The 15649-nt window shown below is 42.0% G+C and overlaps 1 protein-coding gene across 1 annotated transcript in view; it reads right to left on the reverse strand.

Moving 5' to 3' along the window:
- Positions 1–1308: 1308 nt before the first annotated feature.
- Positions 1309–15649, reverse strand: part of POMT2 (protein O-mannosyltransferase 2) — a 29491-nt gene continuing 15150 nt past the window's right edge. Inside the window, exons 14-21 of the mRNA XM_042864865.1 lie at positions 14304–14395; positions 12949–13025; positions 11311–11382; positions 11036–11095; positions 10730–10835; positions 7159–7299; positions 6433–6547; positions 1309–5882 (exon numbers count right to left, since the gene is read on the reverse strand). Of these exons, the coding sequence (XP_042720799.1) occupies positions 5777–5882; positions 6433–6547; positions 7159–7299; positions 10730–10835; positions 11036–11095; positions 11311–11382; positions 12949–13025; positions 14304–14395 (769 nt within the window). The 3' untranslated portion in view covers positions 1309–5776. The remainder of the gene's footprint in view (positions 5883–6432; positions 6548–7158; positions 7300–10729; positions 10836–11035; positions 11096–11310; positions 11383–12948; positions 13026–14303; positions 14396–15649) is intronic.

Consider the following 15649-nt stretch of genomic DNA (forward strand, 5'->3'; position numbering starts at 1 on the left):
AGAGAGACAGAGAAAGCAAGTTAAAGTTTGCAGTACAAGTTTCTATATTTGGTTAGCAAAAACATTAAGCAAAGCTTGAGGATCTAAATGAAGAGAAAACACCAATTTATGGGGGAAAAAAAGGTTTGTTCACGTTGAGAACCACATAATGGGAAAATGGCTGTAATTTAGAGATCCAAGAGATTCCAAACGTGGTATAATAAAAACTACATACAGAGCATTATACAAATGCCATCAAGCACCCGTGCCACCCCCGTGAGCTCACTCACCTGAGGACAGAAGCCATTCTTTTGCAGGACTAGGAAGTAGAGTTCTACCTCAGATGTAATCAGCAGTTTCTGAACACTGCGCATTTCTCTTCCTTATTCATCCTTATTATCCCCGCACCCCAGTACAGCTCCTGTATCAGCAGCCCTTCCTTCCAGGATGAGAGCCCACAACCAGCTTGAGCTTTCTGAAGCAGCACAGAATACCACCGGGCCTTCCAGGAGCTCTGTCTGCCTATTCTATCACCTTGTCAAGGCAAAGTCCAGTTTCCAGCCGTCCTGACTTTACTTCAACAGCCATTGGATGAGCTCTAAGCAGGCTGGCCGGCTCTCCTCCAGCATTGATTTGGGCATCACTGCATAGCTGCACAAGTAAGGCTGCATTTTTCCCCCTTCTAGTTCCACCCCTTGCAATGCTGTACTCAGAAATGCACGCTGCTCTGTCACTACAGCCTGGCACAGCTCCTGATTTACAACATTCCAGTTTTATTACAGATTCTTGCATTTAGTTCACAGCAATGGCCTCATTTGTACAAGATTGTGCATTGAGCTGATGTTAGGGATACTACACATTCAAAATAAGAATGACTCATACATAAATGTTGATTTCTTGGAAAAAGTGCCCAATCTGTCAAGTTAGATGTCTGAAGGCAACCTACCAGAAGCCTGATGAATATACCCATTAAACAGCACGTATTACGCGTACTTACAATTTAACACAATTTCAACATAGAGAAATAAATCCACGTCAACAGATAGTACTTTATCCTCAGCCAATCTAGCTCCACTTCTGCTGTGCTTACCGGTGCATTGCTTGGACTGCAGCAAGACTTAACCTGGAACTGCAGCCCAGCAACATTTGTATGCTGAAAGCTGATAAAGCTGATGCTGGCAATGGTTTCTGTATCACCGCTGCCATAAGTCAAACTCTCCAATGGTTCAATTTCAAATCCATGTTGCTACTTCAGTTGTGTGTGGGAGGGACAGGGAGGAAAGGGAGGAAGAAGAAAAAAAGGAAAAAAAACCCACAACCACAGAAGAATGCTTGAAAGAGGTATTTATTACAAAAATGAATTCAAAATTCTACCACATTTTCCACGTTTCTCTGTACAAAATATATTCATAGCTCAAGGGACCATTCTCCCACATTCTCTCTGCACACTGTACAGTGCAGTAATCCCATCTCAGAAGAATCAGAAGACAGTCAGATCACGGATGGGTGCTCACACATGCATATATGCACACACACGTACAGCAGCATTAGTAAGAAAGGCATGGAATACAGGACAGGATCACATAAGAACCCCTGCTAATGTCCTAACAGTCCACATGTTTTTGCTTTCATAACTGGTACTTGACCAATGTGGGAGGGCCCCACCTGACTCCAAGTGCAGTCCCTCTGCTGTAGAGGGGAACACCCTTACCTACACTCTGCAGCTGATGGAGATGCAGGCTCACAGATAGGGAGGTGTTTGCACTGCCACCAGTACCTTGAGAGGAGGGAATGGTGTTACAACAGCACTTGTCAACAGAGGGCCAGCTCAGAATCCATCACACAAGCTTGGCCAGCAGAAGCATCTAAGCACAGCAGCAGAGGACTTCAGATAAATGTCTGCATTTCTAATGTTGACAGCTATTTCGCTCTCAAGTCCCTTGATGAAGATTCTCAGAGTATACAAAAAGGGCAGTTGGCAGAAAAAAATCCTACCTATGAACATTTGCTTAGCTTTCCATTAATTGGTACTCATTTTGCTCTCACTGCAATAGCTACTCACTCAGACAGGATACTACAGGGTGCCCTGTCTTACTCCTCGTTCAGACATGAATGGATGCACAGCCTAAAACATAGAGGAAAATGACACTTCCTGCAGTTTGAGGAAGAAACAGGAGAGAGATATAAAAAGGAGGATCCTATCCATGCTCTCTGTGAACCAGGAACATTCAATTGAGATGCAAAAATAAAACTGCAAACGAGAGTGGTATTGGCTGTCCCACTCTGTGAACTGTGAACAACAGCAGTAAGCAGAACATGACACAAAGTCCTCTGCTTGAACCAACAGTAATATTGGCAAAGGAATCTCCATTCAAATCCTTCCCAGAGTCAAAGCCCTGTCTTGCAGCGTGTGTAGCTGACCTCCTGGAAATGGGGCAGTCCCTCCTGCTGGAATAGGGGTGTGCAGAGGTGTGTAGAGGGAGCTGCTAACACATTTTAAGATGAATGGCATGTCTAGGATGAGCCAAATGAGTCAAGAGGCCTTTTATTTACCCTCCAAGGACTGAAGAGGTGACAATAGCTATCAGATTAAAACAAAATACCAAAAAAAAAAACAAAAAAACCAAAAAAAAAACCATAACAGGGAACCTGGAGATCTGCAGCTTTTTGTAGTCTGACTCTACAGACACCGTTTGATGAAATACTTCACTAGGGATAAAAGCAGCCCTGTCAAGCAAACTTCAAAGAAACAGCTGCTCCAGAGAACAGCATCTTCTGGCCCTGGAAAGCACCACAAGCTATTTTCCATGTGGCTGAGGAAGAGGACTGTGATAATCAGCCTGCAGGATGAGCCTGAACTTGTTCACAAATATGAAGGGAAGAACAGAACTGAAACAGCCCGAATTCTGTCCAGAATGCAGAGTGCCCTGTACCCTTTGCCTTATGCTGCACCACATCTTTTTATGTCAGAGTCAGTAGGAGAACCCAAATATATTTTTATTCACAAAATTTTGGTTACTATACTGCTCCAGCTATTACCAGAGAAGGTGCATTTTTGTTTGCATGTTTGTTTTTGAGAAGGAAGTATTAAATCAAATACTATTTTTTCAGTGTTCTTCAACAGAAAGAATACATCAGCATCATTTCAGTTACTTGAAAACCCATCCCATGGAGCCCAGAAGTGGCAGATGTCATGTGTTCTTTTTTCATGTCTGCCCTCTAGTCTTCAAACATCAACCTTTTAATGTTTTTAAGTCCAGATTATAAAAAAAAAATAAAAAAAATTAAAAAAAAATCAGCTGGAGGTTGCTCCCCCTGGTGGAATATCTGCACTTTTTTCACTGTGCATCTCCACGCCACTACCAGCATGTAACACCTAGCAAACAGGCCAGTCTCAGTGCCAACCGACTGTTCTCAAAAGAGAATTTCTGCATCGGCTACTACAAAGAGAAGAAAAGAAAACAACGCAGCCTTTGTCTATATTGAGCCACCAATGCCCACCCACTGCTATTAGCAACAGAGGACCAAAGTACTCTGAGCACGGAACACGCAGGCTCGTCTTCCTCAGGCAGTTCTTACAATGCTGACACCTTCAACATCACCAAAATAGCTGAGGTCACTGAGCTTTGTGCTTTCAGATTTAAGATGGCAGATAAACAATGTTAGAAATTATCATTCCATAACACAAGTTTTCTAGGTTTGTTTGGTTGTTGTTTGCTGTTAAATAGAAATCAAAGGCTGGGAAAACCCCTACACTTCAAATCACAGCTTTTATCAGCACTTATGGAAATTCCTCTCCATGACAATAGGACTACTGTAGGAAGAACTCATACTTAGGACAGCAAGGCATTAGGCTGATAGTCTCACCCAGAGCAAAGATGCTGAATCACACTGCTACAAAGGCAGCACTGCACTGCCTGTCTGCCATGTTGCCAACAGTTAACAATTCTCAGCTGCTGTGAGATAAAGCAGGACAGCTCTTATGCAGCCGCTTCCACATCCTTCTCTATGCATCATCTCTGTGAACCCCTGGCTCGTGCAGGTGGGAGCACTTCTTGCAACAGGCAAGTGGAAAAGAATAATCAAATCCAACAGCTAATTAGTGCAACAGCTTCCCATGATGAACTATCAGCAGGTGATAAACTCAAAACCTTTAGAATCAAAATCACAGACAATCTGTGTTAGTTTCTATAGGAGACAGCTTCTGGAGAGAGCTGTGGCACTCTGAGCCAGAAGCTTACAACAGCAAGCAGCTGCCTACGGCTCCTCTACTGAAAAGGAATGAAAGGCAGTCTGACTAGAGTCCCAGTTCCTCACACAGAAAACTGTCCTGGAGATGCTAACACAGCCCTTCTGTGCCGTATGAGTTGCATTAGAATTCAAGGTTTGATAAATGAATGAACAACTGATGTTTTAGCAGACACACAGACCTGTAAACAAGCTTTAATGGAAGGCTGAGAAGCAGAGCAAGAAATCTGAAAAGAGAAGCCTGAGTTCCTTAAGACATACATAAAGAGTTTTGCAAATATTAGTTTTTGACACAGGAACACAGCTGAGGTCTAAGTAGCAACCAAGGATTGTGACAAGAAATTCAAACTGGGTAAGGAACTGAAGATGGAATACAAAGAACATTTACAAAAATAGACCTAATACAGGAGAAAGGCATCTGATAAGTAACATTCCACTTCCATGGAAGGGGTGGATTTAACATCCAAGGGTTCCTGACACTTAAAGAATTTTAGCCTGTCCTCACATTTTCTTCTATATAGTAATTAAATGGACAGCTATTAACAGGAGGGAACATGCTCAATATTGGAACACAGTGTGCAGATGCCAATGGCCAGTTCTGCAGCTGCTATGTTCCTTAGGATAAATCCTTTTTCCTAAAACCAGAAATAGAGGCATTGAGATAGCTGGGATCAAAAGACAAATGACAGCTATCTAAAATTTTCACCCAATCATTTCAGTCCCGAGCACCCAAGGATCAGCCTTCACAGCACACTGGGGCAGAAAACAAATCACCTGCTGTTCCCACTGTAATTTCCTTAACAGTGTCTGACAGAACTGGAAAGAAGATACAAAGTGCAGTGCAGGAGCAGTCTGGCTCTGAGCACAGGCTATTGTTATAAATGATTAAGAGTGACTAGAAAGCAAGGCAGTATAAGGGGGTAAACAATCTCCATCTCCTCTGTCAGCAAAAGGCCTGGGAGACAGACGAGGCACAGTGGTTCAGGAGTGGTTCAAGCAGACCCCTTTCAGTCAAATTCTAAAAATTCAAGGTTGGAGCAAAAAATGCAGACAGCCAGTAAAGAGATCCCCACATGCTTACTTGAAGATTTAAGAAAAAACCTTACCATAAGAAAGGTCATGAAGCATGATTCATGTTTCAATATCTGGACACTGTCTGGCTCTCAAACTGCAATGACACAAGAAGGAAGACAGACAAACACAGGTGAACATTCAACCACACACAGTCCCCAATTTGTACAGCTCTGACTGCTGGAATGCCACTGCTGTTTGTTTGTGAAGAGTCCCAGTACACTGTTCAGTAGAACTGAGATCTAACCAGCCAGTTGTCCAGGAATATCACCTAAAGATTCATGAGTCTTTCTAAGAGGATTAGCTTCTGCATCTCCTAATGCAGACAGTGCAAACAAATGCCAGAGCAACAGGGTTACTGCAACCAGAGTTCACCAGAGAGGACACTTTACATGTCCTCCAAAGCGCCAGAAACCAGCTTGACGTGCAGCAGTCCTCATCCTTCTTATTCTTTGTCCCCAGATGCTCTTCGGTGGCTCTAGAACTCCCAGGAGTCCATCCACCGGAGCCCTGCCATGGGGCTGCTGGTGTCAGATGCCATGGGTCCTATCATCCCATAGGACAGAGGATGGAAGAGGTAGAAGCTGTGGGAAGAATTAAAATGCCATCAAGGACTGCACAGTTTTCCGTCTTGAGAACAATGTAGCACATTAATCCATATGGGTATGAGACTTTTTTTTTTTAATTTACTATGGCTCTAAACTCCACTGGGGACATTCTAACCTCTGCTGAACACAATACATACATAATCCACACTCCTATCACTAGTGTTGTTCTCTTTTAGAAAGCAACAGCTTTGGAGAAAAGCCAGCTAAGAAGATCTACAGCAATGAAGAATTTGCCTGTATTGTATTTGAGAGATCTGGCACCACTTAGTATGGGGAGTAGAATCAGAAACACTGAACTGTGAGTTCAGAAGGGAATGGAGCATTCGCACCGAGTAGTAGAATGAAAGAAAGATTCCCTGCAATTGAAGGATGTTTTAAAACATACTGCTGAGAGCTTAGGATTGGACTCGATGTCTTAAAGTCAAGATCAGCAGAAATGAGTGGCAGAGACACCATCGATTAATAGGCACAAAGTCTCCACTGAGACTTTCTCACACTGAGAAAGAGCTGAGCTTTCAGCCCTCACCTGTACATGACGAGCAGAATCAATGTCAGGATCCCCCCTCCATAAACTCTTCTAGCTGTAGTGCTGGGTGACAAGAACTGAGAAAAAAACTTCAGTAGTGTGTCCCAGGTGATTCCTAGGAGAATAATGAGACAGAAGTCAGGATCGGTGCAGATGCCAAAGACAACAGTTGTTACACTGCCACACTGTGGCACACACACACACACACACACACACCAGAGGACCTTATTGATTTTTAAATTCATTTCCCTTGCTAACCATCACAACTACAGAGATTGTTTCCTATCAGCAGAAAGTTCTCTTTTCCTTCCCTCCCACCTGAATAAACAGACAAGACATTCAGGCTCCAGCTTGCTAACTAAGGCACAGGAAAAGCTAGAAAAACTAATTACAAACGAAACTGCCAGAAAAGCAGTGACAATAAACAATGGAAAGTAACACTTATAAAAGACTATAGAAGAGCAATGATACGGCAGAGAATAGGGATCACATCTCAATTTAAATGCCCTAACCTCCAGACACAGCTGCTCCCTGAGGGTGGCAACACAAAGAGACAGTTTGGCAACACAAGCTGCTTTGTGAAGAACATTTTCATTAAGTCAATGTTTTCAAGCTCTCTGCACAAGCAAAAAATGTAAAACTGTTTAGTCTGAAAACGTTCCATCTAACAACAAGAGAATTTCACCCATGTCTCTGCCTCACCTTCTCCTAGCATCCAATATTTACCTGTCAACATGCTGGAAAAAAGCATGGCAGGAAAGTAGTGGTGAAAGTAGAGAACTCGGCCCATCATGAAGAAGGGTAGGTAATGAAGGAGCCAGCCCAGAGCAACCTGCCCTCCACCACAGAGCACAACTCGAGACAGCTCTGGAACACAAACAAACATGCTTCAGCAGAAAAGAATTCAACATACAATTTCTCTTAACAAGCTCTGTCACAGTCAGCAGTATGCTGCACATTCACAGTATTACATTTTCCTACTATACAGTACCTAGCATGTTGTAATATATCGTTACATGCTGTATTATATGACTGTATTACATAAGAGTTATCTAAAAAAGTCTCAATGGACTAGCAGCAGATTGACCAGGCTCTACGTTAAGACCAAATTTGCAGTTCCTCAATGTATGCACAGGTCATTTCAATTTCAGATGTCTTTGATTCTGTCCGCAACAAGACTACAGGCCAGCTAGATGATCACCTTGCCAGCCTTTCCCAGAAGGAAATGCTGCCTACCTTTCAGAGCCTGGAGAAGGGACTGAGAGCTCTGGTTTGTGCAGATGACTTGGCCAATAGCTAATCACTGTGGGACTGAATAGTGTCACATCACACATTCCAACACAGAGATTTCATTTTCAACACAGAGATTTACAAAATGAAGTAACCACTGATGTATACTGCAAAGGTTAACGTATGATGTACTCAGATTTTTTAAAAGCTCTACAACCCTGGCATCAGGTGCAATAAAAGACCCTTAACCATTTATTTTGCATGAAATATCAGGAAATACTTATTTCAAAGCAGCATGCATATTACAATGGTACACTATGCTTGCAAAACTTGAGAGTAGACAATTTGGATCAATACACAATCTCCATTACAGCCAACTCAGGTAGCTCCTTGAAGTATCTCTACTGAAGATCGGTCTTGTTCATGGTTAAGCTACCTGAGGCATGAATCTCACAAACTTTTTCTCATGGACACCACTCCATAACCTAACCTCAATGGTCTTCTACTCCTGGTACACAGTCCTGCCTTTCACAGATTTCTAGGGCATCTGCAAATGGAATTTATGAAAAGGAAACTGGGTATCAAGTAACTTGTGTGGGATAAGTAGCAGTGTTAGAAAACAGATTGTAGGCATCTGCAAAGCAAAAGAAGGTAAGGCCATGTGACCAGTAGATGTATGCCTGGGGAACTTCCTGATGCAGACATTTATCACTTCCTTATTGATATGTCCAGATCAAAAACAGTCTTTTCAACAAATATGCATCAAGGTTTTGGCAGGGATAGAGTTGAATCTCTTTGTAGAGGCTCACTGATGCTGTTTTCGATTTTTGATGAAAATAGAGGTGATAATACACACTGATGTTTTAATTGTTGCAGAGCAGCGCTTACACTAAGATAAGGACTTTTCAGCTTCTTGTTCACAGAATCATAGAAACACAAAGTTGGAAAGGACCTACAAGATCATCTAGTCCAACCATCCTCCTATTACCACTACTATCCACTAAGCTACTAGACCATCTCTTGTAGCTCCTCATGCAGATGCCTCTTGAACACCACCAGGGATGGTGACTCCAGCACCTCTCTGGGCAGCCATTCCAGCGTCTGACCACTCTTGGAGAGAAAATGATTTTCCTTACATCTAATCTAAATCTCCCCTGGTGCAACTTGTGGCCATTTCCTCAGGTCATATTTGTGACCTGAGGGAAGATGCTGACACTCTCCTCTTCCCAATCTCACTTCAGGAAATTGTTGAGTGCTACATGGTCTCCCCTGAGCCTCCTCTTCTCCAGACTAAACAATCCCAGTTCTGCCCTGCCAATGAGGAGTCTGGAGGCACAAGAAGTTGGGAGGAATCACAGCTAGTACAGCTGACCCAAACTAGCCAAAGGGGTATTCTATACCATATGGTGTCACACTGAGCAACAAAAGCTGAGGAGGAGGAATCACAGAATCATAGGGGTTGGAAGGGACCTCCAGAGATCGAGTCCAATCCCCCTGCCAAAGCAGGTTCCCTATGCCAGGTCGCACAAGTAGGTGTCCATGGGGGTCTTGAACATCTCCAGAGAAGGAGACTCCACCACCTCCCTGGGCAGCCTGTTCCAGTGCTCCGTCACCCTCACCGAAAAGAAGTTCTTGGGCACATTTGTGCAGAACTTCCTATGCTGCAGTTTCCAGCCGTTTCCCCTTGTCCTGTCTCCACTCACCACTGAAAACAGTCCGGCCTCGCCACTCTGCCCCCCACACCTTAGGTATTTATAGACCTGGATCAGGTCCCCTCTCAGTCTTCTTTTCTCAAGGCTGAACAGACCCAGTTCACTCAGCCTCTCCTCATAGGAGAGATGCTCCAGGCCCCTCACCATCTTTGTGGCCCTCCGCTGGACTCTTTCCAAGAGATCCCTGTCTTTTTTGTACTGGGGAGCCCAGAACTGGACGCAGTACTCCAGATGAGGTCTTACCAGGGCAGAGTAGAGGAGGAGGATCACCTCCCTCAACCTGCTGGCCACACTCTTTTTAATGGACCCCAGAATGCCATTGGCCTTTTTGGCCACAAGGACACTGTTGGCTCATGGCCAACCTGTAGTCCACCAGGACACCCAGGTCCCTCTCTGCAGAGCTCAGAGGAGGGGTCCTTCAAGTGATTTGTCATCCCAAGAAACCATTATGTGTGATAAGCCCTTTCTTCCTGGAAGTGGGTGTACATCTGCCTACTGATGAATGAATTCTTTGTTTTGCTTCACTTGCATGTGCAGCTTTTGCTTTACTTAGTACATCATCTTTATCTTAATCCACAAGTTACTGTACTTTTACCTTTCTGATTCTCTCCCCCATTTGACTTGGGGCAAATGTGATGCTTAGAACCCTGCTTGGATTAAACCACAACAAGCAATCGACATAACTGATAGCAATTGTGGCCAGCATCTCAGCTCTTAACAGTTCCTAAGCAACTGTCATGCTAGGCTGGGCAATCACCTGGCAGAGCACAGCTGGCATATGAATTACTAATGAATCCAGACCTTTGCCTCCTAGAAAAAAATAACCTAGCAAAAACCTACTGTGCTTCATACCCTTGGATCACCTTCAGATGCCAGCCTATAATAAGTTCAGCTCTGTACTCTCCAGCAAAGGAGTGGTAAGATTGTTCAGGAGCTTATCATAACTCCTTCCTGTGAATTATTTACAGAGCTCTTTTCCTCATTAGCTTTCTATGTACATTTTTCAGGATCTTGGTGATTTGAGGATTTCTGATCAAGGCTTACAAGCTTAGGAAATTTGGCAACTCATTGTTTGCCAGACAGAAAGCCAGATTTTACTCAGAGTCATTATTTCTTGTACAGCATCTTCTGTTAGCAATCACATCATTCAGTAGTACACTTTCAAAGCATTATGTAGCCCAGTGTTCAGTACATGCAGCTTCCTGAGTTTAATGCATTAAATTCCCAGAGGCTTTAATACAACATACGGGAAGATTTTTAATATAGGATTCCCAATATGAGCTCTTGTGTATCGGCAAACTAGGACGTTATCAGATGACTCTCTTGCATAGGAGGCATAGGAAAACTGACCTCACCTTTGTGTTCAGAAGTCAGTTGGACACCTCTCTTCAGCACCACTGCAGTGGAAATTGCTATCAGAAGATATAGCCCAATAGTGAACAGATTTAGCCACCATACCACCTATGTAGGAAAGAGAAAGATTTAAGACTTAGGGCTGGAAACAGGACTGAACATGAGAGGAAATGAAAAGCTACGCGCAAGTATAAGAATACTACTAGAGAAACAGTCCAAAAGAAGGATGAAAGGATTCGTTATCAGTGGAAAAAGCAAGAGTAAAATTTGCTAAAGACAGTGGCTTGGAAACTCCTGTTCCAACTTACCGGGTTTCCCAGCAAATAAACCCGATAATCTGTCTCATTGACACCAGAAAAACGCAGACCCTGAGGAAACAGACCAGAAGTAAGCAAAGTGGATTTGTATCAACTTGGTTTATATCTATTTTCTAGTGCCAAAGGTGAGACACATTCCCTTCCATGCAGCTCAGGTGCTACAAAATAAAGTTGACATCATCCTCAAAATGATTAAGAGGTCTTATGCTTCAAGAAGCACAGTAAAGTACTTGAAAACAGAAAGGGAAGAGGATTGATTAATATACCTGGTAGTTGATGGGCCAGTGCCAGGGTTTAGATGTAACTTCGTTGTCCTTTGGTTTCAGGCCACTGTTTCCCTACAGATAAGTCAAGATAAAATTGAAATGAGTGGGTAGTTGTGCTGCAAGCAATGCCCCAAAATGTCTGGGTTTACAAATGTATGTGAATATTTCTTCCAAGTAAAGGCTGCTTTCTGACTACATGCACACATCATCTTCTGGAAATAGCCATGAGGACAACAAATGTTTTAATACTATGACACAAGTGAAAACGTTCTTTGAGTATCCTTAAAGGCAGTATTCTCTCATTTCTCTTTACCAGGTTTTCTGTCACTGAGTACACATGTTGCATAAGCAAGACCTTTGTTCATTAACAGACTGCTTCAACAGACTTTCTTCCACCCTGAAATAAAATCCTCAGAAAGATTATTTCCATGGAAACCCATGCAGGTGCTTTCTTACCTGAGACAATGTTATCATGGGTTGTCATAGAAATGCTTACTGTTAATAATAATTTGATGACCTTCTTTCTTTCGAGAATTTGAGAAGACATCTGCAAACAAAAAAGTAAACTCTCTTCCCAAAATGGTAGATTCCCATTCTTAGGGGCAACAAAGCTGGTAGAAGAACTAGAAGGCACGTCCTGTGAGGAGAGGATGCTTGGGTTGTCTACTCTGGGGAATAGAAAGCTGAGAGGTGACCTCAGGGCTTTCTGCAGCCTCAGCCTCCCCCTGAGGAGGGGAAGTGGAGTGGGAGGTACCAGGCTCTTTTCCCTGGGAACTTATGACAGGACACCTGGGAACAGCATAAAGCTGCTCAGACTAGACACCAGGAAAAAATTCTTTACTGTGAGGGGAGTCAAATGCTAGAACAAGCTTCCTAGAGAGGTGGTTGATGCCACACCTGTCAATATAAAAGGCATTTGAATAATGCCCTTATTAAATATCCTTTCACCTTCAGTCAGCCCCGAAATGGTCAGACAGTTGGACTTGATCTCAGAAGGCCCCTTCCTACTGAACTTTTCTATTCAGATGAAGGAGTGAGTAGCTGAAAGATGAAGGGATGTGGCCAAGATCAAAGAACAACCACAGGGAAAGACCACCTTGAAAATATTAAATCTAGTCCATTTGCAAGTATCCTTGGGGATAAAAAGAGAAGAGAAAGGCTGAAAACACAGCATCTCAATGAGCCTTAAGAAATTATCAGGAATTTTTCATTTTCAGTTCAAACACTTATTGTCCTTTTAGTGTCTATTCAGCTAATTTTCCTGAGTCTGACCACAGTAATATCCTCCTGCCTTACAAATACTAATTTTACTTTAAAACTTTCAACAGCATGGGAAAAATACTAAACTCCCCTTTATGGAACAGAATTTCAGCAGCAGAGCAATTACAGAACTAGACTGTAACTATATTACATCAACAGCAGAACTAGGCATCAAGCAAATGGCTTCCAAACTTCTGGAAAAATTAACCTCAAGACCACCCCTTTTACTAAGCAAGAATGCAAGCAGGTGGTTGGAGTGTGTAAATTCTGCCCTAGTTTGCAGCTATCACCCACACGTTTCAGAAAAAAAAATATTTCTTTTTTTAAATGAAAAACAAAGGAGGAAGAAAATGCCATCTAGAACTAATAATACCCTACCCGGATCATAACCATGTGGGACTCTAGAAGAATTTCCAAAAAAGAAGGCTTCAAAACATCCAGGCTGATATTAGGCACTATAGGAAGAGAAAAAAAATAGATGAGAATTCTGTATGTTTTACATTTTTTTACTCTTGCATAATAAACCAAATTCCCTCTACTTGTGACAAATCTGCTTCTAGAACTCCTGTTCATTCCCTGTGCAATTCATTCAAATTCTAAACACAGAGGCTTGCAGTCCAAAGTATCCTCCATTTCACAACTGATATATTCCTAGATTTCCTCCTTTACTCCCAGGAGCAAGAAAAATACAAAGAAGTCCCTGAAGCAGATACCTATTTCCACCTGAAATTAGATATTGTTCATAAGCTGTTGCCTATTTGTAAGTGAGCCATGAGCATAATAATACACAAGGCATTACAACAGAAGAGGAAAATGCCAAATAAATTGCACAGAATTCCTTTCCTCTGATTTGCACAGCTGCTCTGTAAGGGTGAAGTACACCAGTTTTCGGTAATTCAGAAATCAGCCCAAGTCATCTGCAATTCTTGGGAAGAAAATATATCAAAATATATCAAAATACATCAAATAATTCAGGCCAAGCTATGACACATACCTAACTCATGGATGAAGCTGCAAGGGTCACCTCTCATTATCGGCACACTCAGGTCTCCTCTCAATCTTTGTTATACCTCTACTGTCTACTACTTGATTGTACCACAGTGTCATTATTTTGCATCCCCTCATAAGAGAAAATGATACATCAAAAAAACACAGTGGTGTTTTTGTTGGTTAATCCCCAATTGAACCAATCATATTAAATATAATAACTTGCACTGCACTCCCTATAAAACTCCATGCTTCTGCCATCCAGGATGATTACAAAATCCTTTAATAAGTCTTTATATTTCCCATTATACTTGAAGCATTATCTCCAGTTTACTGTACAAACAGTTAAATTATAGAATCATAAAATATCCTGAGTTGGAAGGGACAATGATCATCAAGTCCAACCTCTTGCTACCTAAAAATTACATTATTTGCCTGAAAGCGTTGTCCAAACACTTCTTAAACTTCTGTAAGCTTGGTGGTATGATCACTTCCCTGGGGAAGTGCTTGACCGCCCACTCAATAAAGAACCCTTTCCTAATATCCAAGCTGAATCTGCCCTGAAGCAGAAAAAGCCTATACATCTCTAAATAGTTGGCCTAAGTTTAACAAGTTCACATTTGAGCTGAGAAACAACAGACAAATCCCAAATGCTGACTGCCAGTTCTTGACATCTGATAGTTCATCCATCTCCCTAACAGCAAGCCAAGATGTACCCTCAAAGGAAAGGAAAATAAATGACTTACACTTAGGGTTTATATGATCTTCAAAATTCCAGAGGGAATTCGGAGTCTCTTTCACATATGGTGTGCAGGTGACTTCCACTTGTTCCCAACCCCTGAAGAACAATAGAACATTCAAACACTACTCCAAAAAGATCACTCAGTATTTCTAGCTCATGTCTCTTTTTTTTTTTTTTTTTTTTTTCTCTCTCCTATCTGGCTTCATGCTTTCCCATAACATCAACCACATCATTCAACTCCAGCAGTCACTCCAATGCTATGTAGAAACTTAGACAAGCTTGAAAGGCAGCCTACATCAAAATTCCACTAAATACACAGCCCGTATTTCTTAAGTTTGGCTGCCTAAAGTATAATCTACTTCAAGTCAACTCTTACAGTCTCTCCAGAAAAAAGAAATATCATCATCATCATCATCATCATCATCATCAAGTCAATCCATGACTACAGAAACTCTATTACAGAAACAAAGGTTCAACTTTAGAGGAAGGAACGCTGGTAAAACAATGGTTCACTTCACTTGCTCTATCACTCTATTTCTAGCAGGTCACACCAAACACTACAGGAAAAAGTGTATCGGAGCCTGCAGTAATGTGATGAATTAATTATTTTCCACCAATCGCCTCTTAACATGCTTACTTTCACCAATTAATCCATTAATTAATCACTTGTCTTGGAAGGACAATGATTATTCCCCTTTGAAGTCTTAAAAAAAAAAATATATATATATATATATATATATATATATATATATAGTTACCAGGTAGTAGTTACCAGGTTTCCTCCCTCCTCTCAGCTCTTAATGTCATCAGTATTTTGCAGCACTGAATTCTATTCACAGGGTGAGCTTATGTTAGTGGAAAAAGATATACCCTCTTTCTTGAGCGTTGTTGTCAGAGGTAGTGATTTGTCTCATTATTATTATTTTAAACCAGTTATGTTATTTACCCACAAACCCAGTCTTACCAGAAAAATATAAATGCCATTTGCATTCCTGACGTGGCAGTCACCGGCAGAAGTATCTGCCTGCACTCACTATGTATGATTCAGCATTCACCAGATATAATAGAAATCCTCTTTACTGTAAAAGAGCTGAGGAAAACCTAAGCTAGCAATAACAGAGGCAGCTCTGGAAACAGAAGCACCATGACTACAGAGCCTGCTGTGTCAGGATCCCTGTTAGCATTCCATACAGTACAGCTTTGCAGATACAGTAGCTTGGCTGGCATCAACCTCTGCATATCCTTCATTTTATGATGAAGATACATAACTTGAGAACTCCCTGGTAATATCAGATTGTTATTGCTGCCCTCACATCGGATGCTGCACCCAAAAATGGCAGGACTGCCAAC

This window comes from Lagopus leucura, unplaced genomic scaffold (assembly GCF_019238085.1).
Source record: "Lagopus leucura isolate 7727_CA_CO unplaced genomic scaffold, USGS_WTPT01 Super-Scaffold_1, whole genome shotgun sequence".
Lineage (NCBI taxonomy): Eukaryota > Metazoa > Chordata > Aves > Galliformes > Phasianidae > Lagopus > Lagopus leucura.